Genomic DNA, 16,617 nt, shown 5'->3' on the forward strand with positions numbered 1-16,617 from the left:
ACACAAAATGGAAGACAAATGGAAAGGCAGGAATCGTGTGACAGCATAAAACCAAAGTTTTCGGTTGCACAGGCAAAATATTTTAGAAAAATCTGAGAAGCAATCAGCATAGGCACAGCATTTGTTAGAAACATACTTAAATCGCTCACCTTTGTGTGTTTTCTCTATAAAATGACAATCTAATACATATTTAGGATTCTCAGCAAATCAAAGAAGTTACAGCTTAGTAAAATCACAATTTGAGAAAACCAGTAGTGCTGTACGTAAGACTATCGGTTGCTGTAATTTACCAGGTGAACTGTATTTACTTTTATGCATGTCAAGAAAGACTTGCACATAGGACAATCTGCAGCCACACGTGAGACTTGTAAGTTTAAAAAAAAAATTTAAAAAAGAGTGCAGGACTTATTTCAGTTAAGTGGTTAACATTTGGGATCTGAAACCAGAAAACCAGTTAGGTATTTTTGGCAACTAAATAAAAACTAGACAAAACACGGCAACTCATGACACGCTACTGCACCTAGGAGAACTGAGAGTGACACGTGGGGAAAGGAGAACCTTTGGCCTCTTAACACTGTTTCTGCATCGCACACTTCAGTTTGATTATTAATTTTGAAGTCTTAGTGATAAAAGCTTTTGAGAGCTAGAAAAAATAATCAGTCTTTGTTCATATTTGCTATAGGACTTATCTAAAATATGTAAAAATACATGCACTTTTCAAGCCAAACTAGCTGGTCAATTTGGCCATGGTCACTAACATAATTTTAACTAAGGTAAGCATAATTAAGACACTGGAAAGGGCTTTGGAATCAAGATTTTTACACTCTGGACAGCTCAAAGTCATTCAGTGGGAACAATCTCTGCAGAGAAATACTATCTATCACGGGAAGGGCTGTGAGCAGGAGCAGAGGTTGCTGGCAAAGCAGCTTAAACTGCCCTTTCGTGCTTTTATACTACAGCACACGCAGAGTAGAGAAAGGGAGATCATCGATTTTCTTAGATTCCTGCTATACCTGGAAAAAACCCTGTGACTTAAGGATTGAGTTTCATCCTTAACTGAGTTTCCAGGCCTTTTATTTATTTATTTTTAATCAATTCAGGCTGTTCTTTTTCCATTGTATTACAATGACAAATAAAAAGCAGCTTGAATAAGAACAAAAAGAGTATTACTTCTGAACTTTTCAATAATACATGAAATAAAATACAAATCAACTTCAAAGGCCACTTAGCAAATATTTGATGAGTTTGAGATAGTAAAAATCTATTTGAATAAGTCTAATGGCCAGCCCAGCTAAAAACAAAACAAGACCATTCAGAGCGAGCAGGAAATGAAGTCAACTAGAGTTTTAAAATAAATCTGGCTCAAAAATTAAGCAAATGTTAAAATAAAACTATGTCTGGTTACACTAATTACATAAAAAGGAGTTAAATTACTCATTTCCTAGCTCCTTCTGCCAAGATCATCTTCTTCAAGGGAAATTCAATTTATTTTTTTTCTATTTTTTTCCTAAAGAACAAAAATGTTTTGTATAAAGACCTCCCCCTCCCTCGACAAAGAAGTTTCATTTAGTGCTGAATCCCAATGAACATTTCTTGACCAAAACACCTTACAAGCATGCCAAACAAAAATAGGCAAACACCCTTATCAATGTTGACATTTCTCACTATGTTAGCCAACACTTATTATTTTCTTAAAGTTTGTCAGAGTTCCTCTAATGTAAAATAGTATTTAATTCCTGAACAAAGTCTAGATTTTACAGTTCAGGTTGTGTATCGAATTCTCTGCTCTCCCACATTTACTATTTCAAGAAAAACAAATAGTAAATCAGTGTAGTTTGAAATTAACTGCTTATTGAATACTGTAAGAATTACACCTCATGCTTGGGGGGGGCATTACTGAAGCGCAGTCATCACTAATAAACCACTCAGCTTCCACTACAGCCAGATGTGCCAACCTCTGCTCTGTACACATTTCAAGACTCCATCCTAAGTCACGCTGCGTTCCTGCAATTGCAAATGATGTCAAAGGGCACTCTTTGGGGACTGGGCAAGGCCACAACAGGATGCCTTCTGTTGGAGCCAATTATTCTGATGTAACAAAATTAAGGTTAATCCAAGAAATTCTTTAGCTGACTCGCTTTTCAAGCCAAAACTGATCTGCAAGCTTGCTTCACCCAGTAAGGATGAAATATAAAATTTTTTTTTTTTTTAATTTTCCTAATATGAGGTTTTTTTCTAACAGACAGCAAGCATCCTTCAATCAAAACTGCAGCTCAATCATTAGATGATAAATCAAGTCTATATTACATTGAAGTTACACAACTACATTAAGGTACAGCAGACCAAGGAACCTTTATTCATTCTGGAGAGTCATTTTCTACTGTCACCTATTTTAATCAAAACTGAGTTGATAAAATATTTATTGTAGTTTAAAAGAGAAACAGATTTTTCTGTACATTTTGGCACTATCTGCATTTGACTATATCTGGCTTAGCAGTATTGGAAGGTTCCACAAGTCAGATAGAGAACAATTTTGTCACTGCAATTTCAGGCACTCCCTTTACCCCACACCATTAAGAGCTAGGAAAAAAAAAGTTTTCTTTTGTATGAGTAAATTTGAGTCTACCCCAGAACACTGTAAAACTTTCCCTTTAACAACATTCTTTAAATATTAAATATGAGACAGTATTAAAAAAATTCTAAAGAATTTATGCATCACTTCCTTCATTACTAAAAGTAACTGTGAACTTGTATAGAAACCTGAAGTTGGATATGCATTTGGAAAGTACCCCCCTCCTGAAAAGCCCCCAGACACACGCAGCTTATAGAAAGTAAGCAGTTCTTTTTGATGTTTACTGCAGTGGTTCTGAAATTAATATAAATGGATGTGTGACGTGCGAATGGGAGAGCCTGGAACTAATTCTGTTTTATAGAATACAAACCCTTCAGCAATTGGGGTACCTAATTATTTTGATGATAGGTGAAATTTTGCCTTGATCACACAGTACCCAGCTGTGAATCTGTTTTATAACAGAAAATTTCACAGCATGTAACTGGTCTTTAATATCACGCTGTAAACATGCAAACACATGGCACACTAAAATAAGCATGGTTTAAAAAAACCACTTTTTTTCCTTTAAGCGTTTCTGAGAAGGGCAGAATGAAAAGGAAGAAAAAGGGAAGTGAGCAATGCTACAAATAGATTTCGTTTACTGTGTAATACTTTTAACATATTTCCGATCTAGGAAAAGCTCAACTACATTTTTTTTCAGAAGAGTTCACATTTTTAAAGAAACTAAAAGAGTTGGAATGAATTATTTCACTCTTCTTGGGGATTAATCTAAAAGTTGTTTCCTCTTCATTGTTACTTACACTACAGCTGTGCTCAAACTCCTTTTCATTTAGAAAAAAGTTTAAATTTTGAGTCTGCGCACACTATGGTTCCACATTCCAACAGCTTCCTCCCAGTCCTCTGCCAGCATCTGCTATTGAAGACTAGTTCCAATTTACAATAAACAGCTTTTCCAGACCAGAACACTTGAAATTCAGTCCTTCTTGACTGCTTTTCCCATTCAATCTCCCTATTCACCATTTCAAGGAGAAAACTGTTCTGCCAATTATTACACATCTGGAAAAAATGCATGTATAAGCTGAAATGCTCTCAGCAGAAAGTTTCAGCTTTCTGCATATGGTCACAGCAGGATTTTATGGGCCACTGACCAGGCCAAATTCTAAGTTTTCCCATCTTTCTCCTCCCCTTCATTTCTGCCCACCCCCACCCCAACCCTCTAATTGGAAACCCATAGCAGGTGCAAGTTGTCTGCCATGTTTTCCTCCCCAAGAATCTCGAGTAGTTTCTTCCTGACAAATATTACTCTTACAGTCTAGTTTTAACTCACTAGGCTCTGTGACAATTTAAATGCATCAGCCGTAATTGCTTTGCACAAATGGGTAGATGTTTAAAAATATCATTACCATTGATGCTTGTCTGTTGGTTGTTACAAGGCTAGATGCTCCATAGTTTGAGTTCAGGCTTCCAATTGGCCCATTGTGGGATGGTCCCAATAAACTGTGTATATCTCCATGGCCGCCTGATAGGCTTGTTGAAGGCCCCACAGCATGATTTCGTAGTACGTGAATGGCATCATCGAGCCTGTCCAAGCGATCCTCCATTCGAGACTGCTGTGGGGATTTAAGAAGGACAGTAACAGCCATTACTGAAGAAATCTGCAGACTCATTATACCCTAAGTCTCTACCTTGGAGATATTCAAGATAGAAGATGAAATGTGGTATCAAACAACTTTGAAAGCACCTACCAGCACTACAAACAAAACAGGAAAAAGAAAAGATATCTGGAGATTTTGCTTGAGATAGCATTAATTCCACAAATAGGTGGCAGCTTTTAAAGTGAAGCTTATTATAAGGTTAATGTTACTCAGCTTCTATTACATGGCATGAACAAGAAAAAAAGGAAGTGCTACAAAATAAGCTATCTAATACAGGGCAAGAAAGAATGATTATAAAATCAGCCTCACCACGTTGGTAACATTTAAGAGAGGCAGTGGCTTTTTGAGAACCTGTATTACAAAAAAACTGGACAAAACTAAGTTATCATTTTCTAAAATGGATCAGATTAGATATTTCAGAAATAAAAGTGAGTTCTGTATGTTACTGCAGAAAAGTCTGTCTTAAAATTACTTTCCTTAAAAAAAAAAAAAAAAAAAGGACCAAAAAAACCCCAAACCAAAACCAATTCTGACATTGCAGCTCTCTAGAAACTGAAATAGCAGAATGCTGGAGTCAAAAGATGGGTCATATGCTAGTTTTTAATGGGGAATCCAAAGGAAGCATTAATTGAAACACAAAAAGGCACCATCTAAAGTGAAATAGTACCTCACAGACATCCTTTAAGAAGGACATTGCATCTTGCAAATGCTCGTGAAGTTGCTGTTCAACTCGATTTTTCTGGCAAAGTCAAGACAGAACAGGAAGCAAAGCACAGGTTAAGATTAATTCAAAAAAGAGGTGAGGAAACAGCTGATGTGCATGTCAGCAATAAATTGTTAGTCAAGTTAATGCAACAGAGATCTGATTATATTAAGATAAGAAAAGGCTAATATTTAACTCTGCAGTTATGTTAGGATTCTAAGATGTACATATCAATTATATTTACTTGCAAAAATATTGAAGAAAAGAAAACTGATTTAGCTTAAATGTATTCGTCTTAGACAGAAAAAAGAAATTACATCTGTGGAAACTAGAAGTATTAACAGGTAATCAAAACCTTCCCTCAAATTTTTCCTCTTTCCTTCCCGATGCTGCATCAGAAATTTAACAAAGAAATCAGTAACTTAAATCCCCTGCTGAATCTTCCAAAGAAGAAAATTTACAGTGCTGTAGATGATTTTCTGTGTGTTTTTCTGTAAAATGTTTCATTAATTAATAAATGAACATTCCCCAATGAAAAATAATGATTACAAATAAAATACATGAATACTTCAATGACAGTGTCATGAAAACAAGCCCAAGAGACTACCATTTCAGGGAGAGGGGGAAGGACAAGTAAATGCGAAGGCATGAAGTCTTTATCTTTTCCAGACTGAACTTTAGATAAGAATTAGCTATGGATTTGTGAAAAGGTACCAGAATCTCATAACACTGCTTTAGCACCAGCTGTCCTCAGCACAGAAGCTTGATGCCCAAGGAACAGATGGTGAAAGACACACCCTGCACGTCTTATATTGTTCAACTGAACAGGCCATTTGTTAGCAAAGAATTCATTTGTAATGCTATCCTACTGTTTCCTTTAATGATATGCAGGATTTATACAAACTCGAGCCTTCAACTCTTAAGTAAAAAGTACTATGTTGGTTTCAACAATTCTTACCAGGGAGTGTAGAGAGTTTTCATAGTTTGGAGATGAGGGGGCTTGTCCTCCACTCCTAGACCACTGACTGGCACCTGTCAAAATTGTCTAGGTTAATGCATAGATTTAGGCAGCAGAAGTGGGAAGCAGAGATGCAATATTTCTCAACATAATTAAAACCAACATATTCTGCACGAAGCTAAGCTAACATATGGATATACAAAGGAGGACAAATTCCTTCATTCTGCCTTATTGAGAGATGATTTTTATATCCTGGTATCTGTATGGTTAGACACGTTATTGATGACAAAGCAGTGACATCTTCAAAGTACTTCAACATTAAAAAAACTGGACTAAGCACACATGCACAGAGTATCTGAAATACCTGCCTTCTGCCAGTGCCACCATAAAGAGGGTAATAAATTCTTTCTTCTTCAGATTATGTTCAGTATACGTAGGCAGATCTTTAATAGCATTAAAATATGGGTTTTGTATTTTTAAAGAAATCAAATAGACACTGAATCAAGGAAAACTGGAAAACCCTTTTTCTGACACCTCTCTACTAAATAAAAAAACCTTAAAACTAGATCTAAAAGCTTTCTTCATCTTGTCTAGTTCTACACTATACCATTTTAGATTATAATGCATTCCAAGTTTAGAAGAATGAAAATACACCTAGGTTATTCCCATTTATTTTTTTCAGATATATTTAAGGTAAATTGGCAGCTAAAATTTGTGCAACAAATTGACAGCTATATCCATATTACCTATACACTGCAAATTCAAATACATATCTATCCATTCTAATCTGACATAAATATACCTAATTACCATGTAAAATTTAGAAATAATTAGATGTAAAATGCAATAACTAATAAAGCAGTACTTTTAAAACAAAGCCTGAAGTAGTACAACATGTATTTTTCTCACTAATAATGCATCTTTTATAAAGATACTACATGAAATTCTATGTCCATTAGAGACAGCTTCCTTTCAGCCATACAAATGTAATAATAAAGCAATTACATTAATAAATTATGGACATACAATCCAAAGCAGCTCATTAAAGGAAGAGCCTGTGGGCTTGTTCTTTCAATAACAGCCAGAGCTGTACGTCTGGAAAACTGGGAAAAGGTTTAATAACATTACAGTTCCTTTGTTCAGAGAGCTGCAAGTAGTTACCTTTAAAGAAAGGGTTTTATTTAACAAAAAGAGTACAGCTTGCACAGCTATTAAAATACCTAAATATTTCCTTTCTAATTAAAAAAAAATAAACCACCTCCAATTTCATAAAAGCCCAGAGCTGCCATAACTGTGCTGGAATTCTCTTTTAAAATATAACTGCATCAGTGAGTAAGTTTATAATTACCAATTCTCACTTCACACAGCTACTCTGGGTCTGGAGCTGTAGTCTCCCTCAGCATTACTGACATTCCTGATTTGGGAATCATGTTTGGAGTCCCACTTATTTTTGAAAAGCATTAATGAAACAACTTTAGAGTATTTTCATCTGGTCAAAACTCTGGTTTTAGACACAAGACCATAGTCAAGGCTTTAATGAGTGCTTACTACTAACAGGATCGGGTGTACTACTTCCGACAATAAAGCATCAGCTGAATATTAAGCAAAAAGGCAATCGGTTAAGAAAAGAAAGCAAGTAGACTCAACACCTGCGCATCTAGTCTGATGAGTTTGTGTTTTTTAATAAATGTGAAAAGGTACTATTTCCTTAATGTAAGCCCAGAACAAAACTCTGAGTGGGACTTTGCACAAAGGAAACAAAAAGGAAAGGAGGGAGGGAATACTCAACTCCTCCTCCTCCTCTCAAACTAACAACCCAACTGCAACCTGCAGTTTTTAATCAAACCTCTAGTAAACGCTAGTGGTCTTTCCGAGCAGTGACATGCTCTGTCTCCATGTCTGCGCAGGTTGCCAGATGGCACTGATTTCCTGTTTTCTCATTCTACTCCCCCTCCTAGAAGTTTGTACATGAAATCCTCCAATTATGTTAAAAAGCATCCTGGCACCACAAGCCCTGCAATTAACAACTGCAGCTTTTAGTGCAGCACCAACATAGCAGCATGAAAAAACAAATAAGCCAGGCAAGTGTTAGGATTTACATGGGTCAGTGATAGTAATCACTGTAGTATTGTTCTTACTCTCGGAGTCTCCCCAACACTAATCCCCTGGCTCCCCTTTGAAACACACACTCGCATCGGAGTCGGCAGAGGGCTGGGTTTGCATCCTCAGAACCAACCAAACCCTTCTGAATACCTCTCATCCCAGGAGAAGGATTCTTAAAATACCAAGGCTCCCACCATTCAGATCCATATATAAACTTCACATACATATACGCGATCATTAAAACTATGCAAGAAGCTAAGCTCTGGGCATGTTAATGTAAAATTAGAAATTAAATGAGGGCAGGGAAGCACACACTGTTGTCTCACAATACTTGGGCGTTTTCATCGTGTTATTCTCAAAGCTTTTACTTTAATTAATTAAAAAAAAGTGTCGTTAGTCCTTAGTCAGTAACATAACAACCAAACATGATCTTATATACTTAAGTCTTATGAAGTTACTATCTCACAATGTTTTAAGTGGCAAATAGAGTGCTCCTACTTAATTTACAATTAAAGGATATGTAAATTATGACTTAGTCAAATCCACAATAATAAGAATGCTAAATAAACAAAGAACTAACTGCAAAAGAGGAAAATCATGATGAACGCTAAAATGCTCCAAAATATATTATTTTAGTATACATAAAACATTTGTTTTATCTGCAGTAACTTTTTGGGTCAGGACAGAAAATGGCTACCAGGACTACAAATAGCAATAAATATAGTAGTAATTACTTTACATTGTGCTTCACTATGTTCTTAGTGACTCATCTGGGAATAAAGATAAAAGTCCAGATTCATAAATGAAGGTAATTAACTACTGGAGCAATTTACTCAAGGCTTCATAAACTCTCTATCACTGGAATTAAAGGGGGTGGGAGGGTATAATGCTAAGTTTGCACCTGAGAAGGATTTCAGTATTACTTGCTTATATCCACTAATGTCTTAGCCATCAGAATCCAGAATAAGGAACACAAATCAAAGTGCAAATTTTGGAGTTTTACATTTGATACAGGTTCCAACAGATAAAGGCATCAACAGCAAAGGGAAAACTCAAATTTCAGGGATGTCAAATTTGTATTTTAAACCCAGAAATTAGCTAGTGCTTTCACGCTTACAAAATTAGGTGTGGTATCTAGTGGGATCTTTAAAATTTTAAATACTTTCAAATACCAGAACTTCTTTATTCCAGCCACAGAGCGCTTTTCAATATTTGCTTTGATGTTAAAATGGAAATAATAGTAATTTCCTGGTCTGATCTGCCTTTTCAGTACAACAAGGATATACAAAACTTTTTTTTTGGGGGGGTCAACTGTAATCACTAAATCAAAAATCCCATTAATCCCATCATTACTCAATTCAATGTGGATTTTTCAGTTAGAAACAAAATGCCGAGAGAGCAGTCCTTGGCTCAGGTATGCCATGTCAGGTATTCATTAATCCATTAAGTCCACAGAAAACCAGAAAAGTGTCCATTAAACATGACTGAAGTATGACTGATGAAAGTTTTGAGTGGCATTGTATATACAGATATGCATATTCATGCACATATGTATATGACTGCATTTTGCATGCAATAATTTTACTTATTCCTCTAGATTGCAAAAGTGTCCCCCTAAGCTTATTCTGTACACCTCTCACTGTAAGTTGTTTTTATTTTTTTATAAAAACAAAAACTCTCTTGTGTGTGACCAACGGCCAGGAGTCTGCAGGGATATATTAAACAACAGCGAATGGGAAAACAAACTGTTGTATAAATGTTAAATAATTTAACAAATTGCACTACAGGAAAGAACAGGGTTAAAGTTACATCATCTTGCTTGTAATTCTAGTTCTTTGTTAAACAACAAATTTAAGTCAATGGAGCTTTCACAGTCCTCTCTATATGGAGAACAGCTGTTCAACTTTTACTAGACAGCTGAGGCCACAGTGTCTGTGCACTACCCACTAATAGCTGTAGGCAGCTGCCCACAGTTCATCTCCACGCTGGAATGCTTCTTCCCACATTCACACTACAAACACACAAAGCACAGGTGACAGAGGTGGCTGCAATACAGAGCATTTATTTTGAAAAATGCCAGAAATTCTTCTCCCATAGAATGAAAGCATTCATGAAAGATATGAATGAAAAGCTATCCTGTGTAAAAATTGGATAGTCTCGTAGCCTACTATATTTTCATTAGAGAGAACACACATCTGTTGTGTTTGTCACTGAAAGCTGCTGCACAGCTTTAACATACAGCTTTAAAAAAACCAAACAACCAAACACAAACCAAAAACCAAAACCCAACCAAATCACTCTTACTTCTCTCCAGTGGTAGAGATCTGTACAGATATCTTTATAGCTGTGATAGTATATGGTCATTCTGTGTTTTCAAAGATTATTTTAATAAACTCATTTTCAAAGCCAGTTGCCAGGATTTAAGTGAATGTTTGTAACAAAATATTTAAGAATCTGGATTTAGAAATCCGGGTTAAGTACAATGGAAAAATAAACAAAATATAGAAGTAATTACGCAAGGAAGCTACTGCTGATTTTGCTGTGATTCCAAACAGGATGTTTTCAAAACAACAAACAAGTTATTGACAAATGGCTAATCTCTACCTGTAAGAGGCGATGGTGATCCAACTGGTGTTGATGGATTCGATGGAAAACTACTGCTGGTATGATCAGGAGAATAAATCTAACAACAGACAAAAGAGACTGTATATCAATACATGCCACAAGACACAATAAAAAAAGTTATTAGGATTCCCTTTCAAGCTTTTAATTGTCACTCTTGATGCTGGATTGGTAAAAACCTAATTTGATCCTTCAATTACAGTTCTGCTTTATTACACTCAAGGCTCTAAAAATGTCCAGAGAACTTTCATTTTCAAGCAGCTGTCAAAATAAGCACAGCCTGTATTTGATAGCGACACAAGTATAACTGATCTTCCTTCTACTTTAACAGAAGCAGAAATTACAGCCTTTTTATCACTGAAAGGGAATGATATACATAAGAGTTAACAGTACACAGATAATTATAACAATCAAAAGTTAAGGAAAATGCAGAAGAATAATGACTTCCGAAACTTCAGAGAGAGAAAAGATTTTGGCAGTCAACACATGTTATCTTCTAAAAATTAATCCTTCGTAAGAGAAAATACCAAGAAAGCATTCAGCTCTAGTTACTATTGGTACCTACCAAACAAAAAACATCTGAAATTTGTTGCTCTTGCTATGTATTGCAGCATATACAATTTTTTACTCTTATTTCTATATCAATTGCTCCCTTAAGATATTAAGCCTCAATTTGCAACAATTCATTCCTTGCTATTAATGTAATTATAAAGTCTTGATAAAAACAGAAGACATAATGCTTAAAGCTTTAATTAAAACTTAAAATTTCAACATTCTTGGAAAGTTCATTTTGTGAAGGGAATCAAATAGGTTTAGAGAGTGACTATGGACTTCAGAACATATTTTTTTATAGGTCGTCAGTTCAAACCTGTTTTACTTGGGCAGAGACCAGGATTTGTTAGTCATCAGATGGCAGTTAAAAAATCTTCACTAGCAGTGTGGTTGATGTCTCTTCACACAGACAATATGACATTTCAGCATGTAGCTCACAATAAACTGTGACTTGGTTAAGTTCCATAATGTATTTTTTGAACTGACAAAATCAGGACCCGATAGACCACATGCTCCTTCCTGGTCTATCATACTTTTTCATTAGAAATACCATCAGTTCCATAATGGAAAATACCTCCTCCTTTTCATACATGCTAGAAAGAAAATACATTTAAAAGAACAAACTACCTCAGACCATTGTAGGAAATTCACGCGCTGTACATCAGTATAAAAATAAATCTTGGGTGTCAGTATGGGAACTGTAGAGAGTTCCAGACAGATAAGATACGGAAAATTAAAATGTTGTCAGAACAAAGGCCATGAAGTTTCCTTTGAAACCAGTTGTTTCCACCACTCTATCTGCCAATTTTATTTTGCTATATTTTATAAGAGGGAAACCCTACATTATACCAAAGCCACAACTAAAACACGAGGTCAGAATTCATTCTGCATGCAGTCCCTGGCCACTGTGCTGTTAAATGACCAATGATGAACAACCCTGACACCTTCTGCCAGACTTAAACGGTAACATGACTCATTTTACTGCAACAAATAAGACTCCTCCTCCTATCAGTCATGGTCCATTCCAATCAGCGGGGTGCCAATATGCCAGGGTCTAATGAAAAGGCTCTTAGACAAAAGCTGCACAATTGAGAGCCTGCAGAGCCAAACCTCGGAGCTGTTAGTCCAATTTTTTAAACACTACAGTGTACATTTCAGTTAGGCTTTGTTATGTTAATGTTATTGAGTCTAAAGCAACAAAGAAACTTAATTCATGAATTACTTTTATAAGTCAACTTCCCTACATTTTCTTTTCTTTTGTGAGGGGACCAGTGGCTATTTAACTACTGAAACCGTACAAAGGCCTTTACCCTAGTTCTGAGGTAGGAATCAAAACATAAGTTATCACAAAGAGGTCTGATATAATCAACAAAGTTAAACAGTCCTCCTGTTTGATCTCCTCTAAATTAAAGACCAAGTGTTTTGATTTGGCATTAGGCAATGAAATAAACCAGATGTTTCTCCTGCCATATAACCCTCCATGGGCACAATCTTAAAGGGTTATTGTTTGGCAAATGTTCAGGAAAACACATTAGAAATGGCACGAATACCCAGATTTTCTTTTCTTTTCTTTCTGTCTATACTAGTTCATTATCCAAACTCATGCATAATCCACAGGGCTTTGGGAACTTTGTGTAAATACTTTCATGTACAATTCTCTTTCTTGCCTACCCTGAGATTAAGACCACAATTATCCAGGCTTAAACCTAAAATAAAAGAACCTTGGCAAATGTATTATCTGGCCTTACATGTTTAATCACATACTATTCTGTATGGTCTTTAATACCTAAAGTGAAGAACAAATGTTGTATCCTCTGATGTTTCACACATGAAAGGCTTATTGTGAGATGTACATCAACAGAATTTTAGAACTAGAAATTCCTCTCAACAGTTGCAGTGGTAGCATTTAAAATCCTAACAGAAAGGCATATCGTGTCATCTTAGGGGAAAAAAAAAGCCAAGACAATTGCAGTATTTAAATAAAATTTTGTTCAAACAGAAAAATATTCTGGGTTTACTAGCCATCAAAATTCATGCAAGCTAGCTTCACCTGCAGGAGAGACCACCTCCCTCCGTGAGCAGTGCTCCTTGCCGAACAATCGCAAGAAGTGTGCTGGGTGCGCGCATGTTGCGGGGGAAGCAGATGGATGAGGCGAGGGATTTGAAGTGTGCAGACTATGGCATGCACTGATAGAGCAGATGGAATGCATCACCATCAGCTATGACAGAAATGATTTATGGAATGACCTGGCTGCTCCTGCCAAGCAACAACACGGGATGACAGAAACAAGTTTCTATGACAACCAGAGCCCACCCACCAGTTAGATTAAACATTTCTGCCCTGACTTCCACTCGCAATATATTTAGAGTTTTTCCTCAAAACATCAGCCTGGTTTTCTCAGCTAGTGACTTGGGCAAAAACACCTGAAAGGATGAGAAAATAATTTAAAAAAGGAGAGCACTGGAAAACATCACAAAGTCATGCAGGTCTAGCTGGCCAGCGTGTCAGACTTAACAGAAATTTTGGTCAGGCTGCAGAATAGCAAACATCCTAATACATCTGCAGAGTAATAAACAGCCTCAAGTATGTAAGCATTGCTATTTCTCAGAGTCAAAATGATCCCAGTTCCTTTCTGACAGGTCTCAAACAGACAAAAAGAGAGTGGTAACTGCCCTCTGGACTTGTGAATTGTTATCTACTTGCTGAATCCCCAAAAGCAACAGGGACAACATTTTTCTCCTCAAAGCCAGTAGGTCAGAGTTCTCCTACCCAATATGGACATTACAGACATTATCAGATCTGGTAATCTTTTAACATATGACCCTCTGGGGGATGCAAGGGTAACAGGATCTGCACGAATATGCACATTTGCATTCACTGGTATGAGGCGGGGGATGCAGAATCCTACCCAGGAATGGTCATTTGGAGCTGCAAAGTAGTCATTTCTATCTTTTAAGTCAGACAGTCTCCTTATTTGCTACGTACAAGAAATACAAAGTGCTCTCCCAGTCACCACTCCTAACTCTGAAATTTCTGCTATAGCGTATTAATGTTTTATAAAAAGTACATCCAATTGTATTAATGCAAAAATAGTTGCTGTATGCATACATATGTAAACAGAGCTTTTAGTAAACTGAAGATACTTGCAATGTTTTGCATTATCTACATTATTCCAATAGGAGTTAAGAGTTTAAACTTTATGCATATACAACATTTTAAAGGCTGTTCCATAAATTATAGCTATATAACACAGCATTCAAAACCTCTCAGTTTTATAAGGCCACTGAGAAAACATTTTAAACCTTGAGGCAGGATCTGCTCTAAGAGTAATGTTAAAAATATTTGACTTTAACTAGAAAAGTAGAGGAAAAAAAAACCCCTAACCCTAAACTTTTGATGATTATCTTTTACTTTGTCTAAACAACTTCCTAGTGTATTTGCCCTAAATTTTTCAATCACCTGAAAAAAAAAAAAGGAAGTCAGAATGAGTCTTCCACAAATAAAAGCATTTTCCACTTGTTTTTTTATAGACATTTCTCTAGTGCTATGATACAATGTCATATACATTATATTAACTTCATACATGAAAACTCCTGATTTGATATTATAAAATGAACATAAATAATGGATGCAATGATTAAAATACATCTTTCAGATCTGAATATTCTAACTGCTACTTACAGATGCCAATGCCTTTCCAAGTGCATCACCTGTCTGTGAGCTTCCAGCACCATTTCCTCTGTTTCCTATAATGTGGAAAGCAAACCCAACACTTATTTTTAAAGCTGAAATTTTATTTACTTTAATTATTTTATTCATCACGTACAGTTGAGCAACCACTTTTTAAACGGATATTCTGAGGAAGTCAGTGTCAACAGAATCAGTTCTCATTATACCTAAAAATTTAATTAAAACAATTAGATTAAAATTTAGATGCTCTCCTCTTTAAAGTAAAACACAGTATCACTGTGATAACTTAAGGACCAACAAGTGAAAGCGGTTAGAATAAGGACTGAAATTATTTTCTAGGATCACAGGCAAATTTTAATGAAATGTGAAAAGAAAATAAAAATCAGAAAATTATATTATTGCAGCTTATTTCTAAACTGTTATCACTAAAGTGCTGCACGTTTCATGAATTCTTAAAGCCCAATTCACTGAATAGTTCCTTGCGTGTCTCCTTGTTCCTCCTGCTCTAATTCCCTGTGTTGTACTCTCATCTTCATTTCAGAAAATCCCTGAAAAGCTCTTATCCAGCAAGCTTTCTGTCACCCCTGCTCTCAGTTGCATGTCAGCAGCTTTGCATGCCCTTTTGCTCAACACACCATCAAGCCAAGAGGTCTGAAGCCTTGCCAACTGGAAACACAAAAAGGACCTGAATCCTCTGAAATATCTGCTTTTACTGTAGAAGGCAGACCCTTTAAAAGTGAATCTCCTTTCTCCAGTTATGAACTTCTAATGCAAAAAAATGTATTTAATGTGAATGCAAGCCATTCACATCAGAAATCCAAATAATGCAACGCTCGCTGTTTCAAGTGTGTGGCAAACTTGGATTTTCCAGCCTGAATTTCCCATGCAGATTCATTAACTGTGTTCTGCTTAAAGATCGGAGTGCAAAACATGTTCCCAAATCAAAGCCAATATAGTCACTCTAAATAAATTCCACTTGCTTAAAATGAAGCTAAGTACAAATCATATTGAACTGACAAGGGACAAGGGGCATCTGCAAGCATTTAATTTCTACAGCTGTATCTTAAGATGTGCAAATATGTGCAAGGAACAGATGATCATCTTATATTTCATGCTTTCTAGGTAAGCACAGAAGAGACTAAACCAGCCACCATACTGGCTACTCAGTACTCTCTAAATCAGTTAAGAGAGGAATTTATGATGCAGTTTATCAAGCTCCCCAACGAAACAGTCCTCCTGCCTTTCTCCTGCACAGTACCTTGGTGATAAAGCAGTTCTGAAAACTGCAACGCCAGAACTACCTATATGAGCATGTACATATACAAAACTATGGAAGGATAATTGCTGTTCAGTTAGATGGATACAATCTCCTGAGCATAGGCTTGGGTATGAAAGCAAATAAACCAGTAAGTCTTAAAGTGACTGCAAAACAATTTGCCTCATCTCAGCCTTAATGAGGACAGAAACCTCACAGTGGCATGGTATCCCTGATCTACAAGCATCCCGTAAATTAAATCTTACTAATTTTGTGTGTCATGCAGCCCTAAATTTTATGTTCTTGTTAAAAAAACAAAACAAAACAAAAACCAAAACCAAGCAGGAAGAACTTTTTACCCAGAATATTATCTGATCCATTGACAGGTGGAGTGTGTGAGGCAGCTACATAAGGTGAACTGCTGGTACTGCCACGATGGAAGCTAGACATTGGAGGAAGACTGGCATTTATATCTGTAGGTGAGACTGAATGTGGGGGATAGCTCT

General features: G+C 36.2%; 1 protein-coding gene across 20 annotated transcripts in view; it reads right to left on the bottom strand.

The window, feature by feature from the left end:
- The window catches only part of TCF12 (transcription factor 12), a 173,614-nt gene that overhangs the window by 12,701 nt on the left and 144,296 nt on the right, over positions 1 to 16,617 (bottom strand). For 11 of the 20 annotated variants that reach the window (XM_054836451.1, XM_054836446.1, XM_054836442.1 and 8 more), the window contains 6 exons: positions 16,471 to 16,615; positions 14,848 to 14,912; positions 10,596 to 10,674; positions 5,889 to 5,962; positions 4,895 to 4,966; positions 3,976 to 4,182 (listed from right to left, as the gene is read on the bottom strand). In XM_054836451.1, coding sequence (XP_054692426.1) covers positions 3,976 to 4,182; positions 4,895 to 4,966; positions 5,889 to 5,962; positions 10,596 to 10,674; positions 14,848 to 14,912; positions 16,471 to 16,615 — 642 coding nt within the window. The remainder of the gene's footprint in view (positions 1 to 3,975; positions 4,183 to 4,894; positions 4,967 to 5,888; positions 5,963 to 10,595; positions 10,675 to 14,847; positions 14,913 to 16,470; positions 16,616 to 16,617) is intronic. The other 9 variants (XM_054836455.1, XM_054836453.1, XM_054836454.1 and 6 more) reach the window with 3 other exon arrangements.

Source organism: Grus americana, chromosome 10, assembly GCF_028858705.1.
Source record: "Grus americana isolate bGruAme1 chromosome 10, bGruAme1.mat, whole genome shotgun sequence".
Lineage (NCBI taxonomy): Eukaryota > Metazoa > Chordata > Aves > Gruiformes > Gruidae > Grus > Grus americana.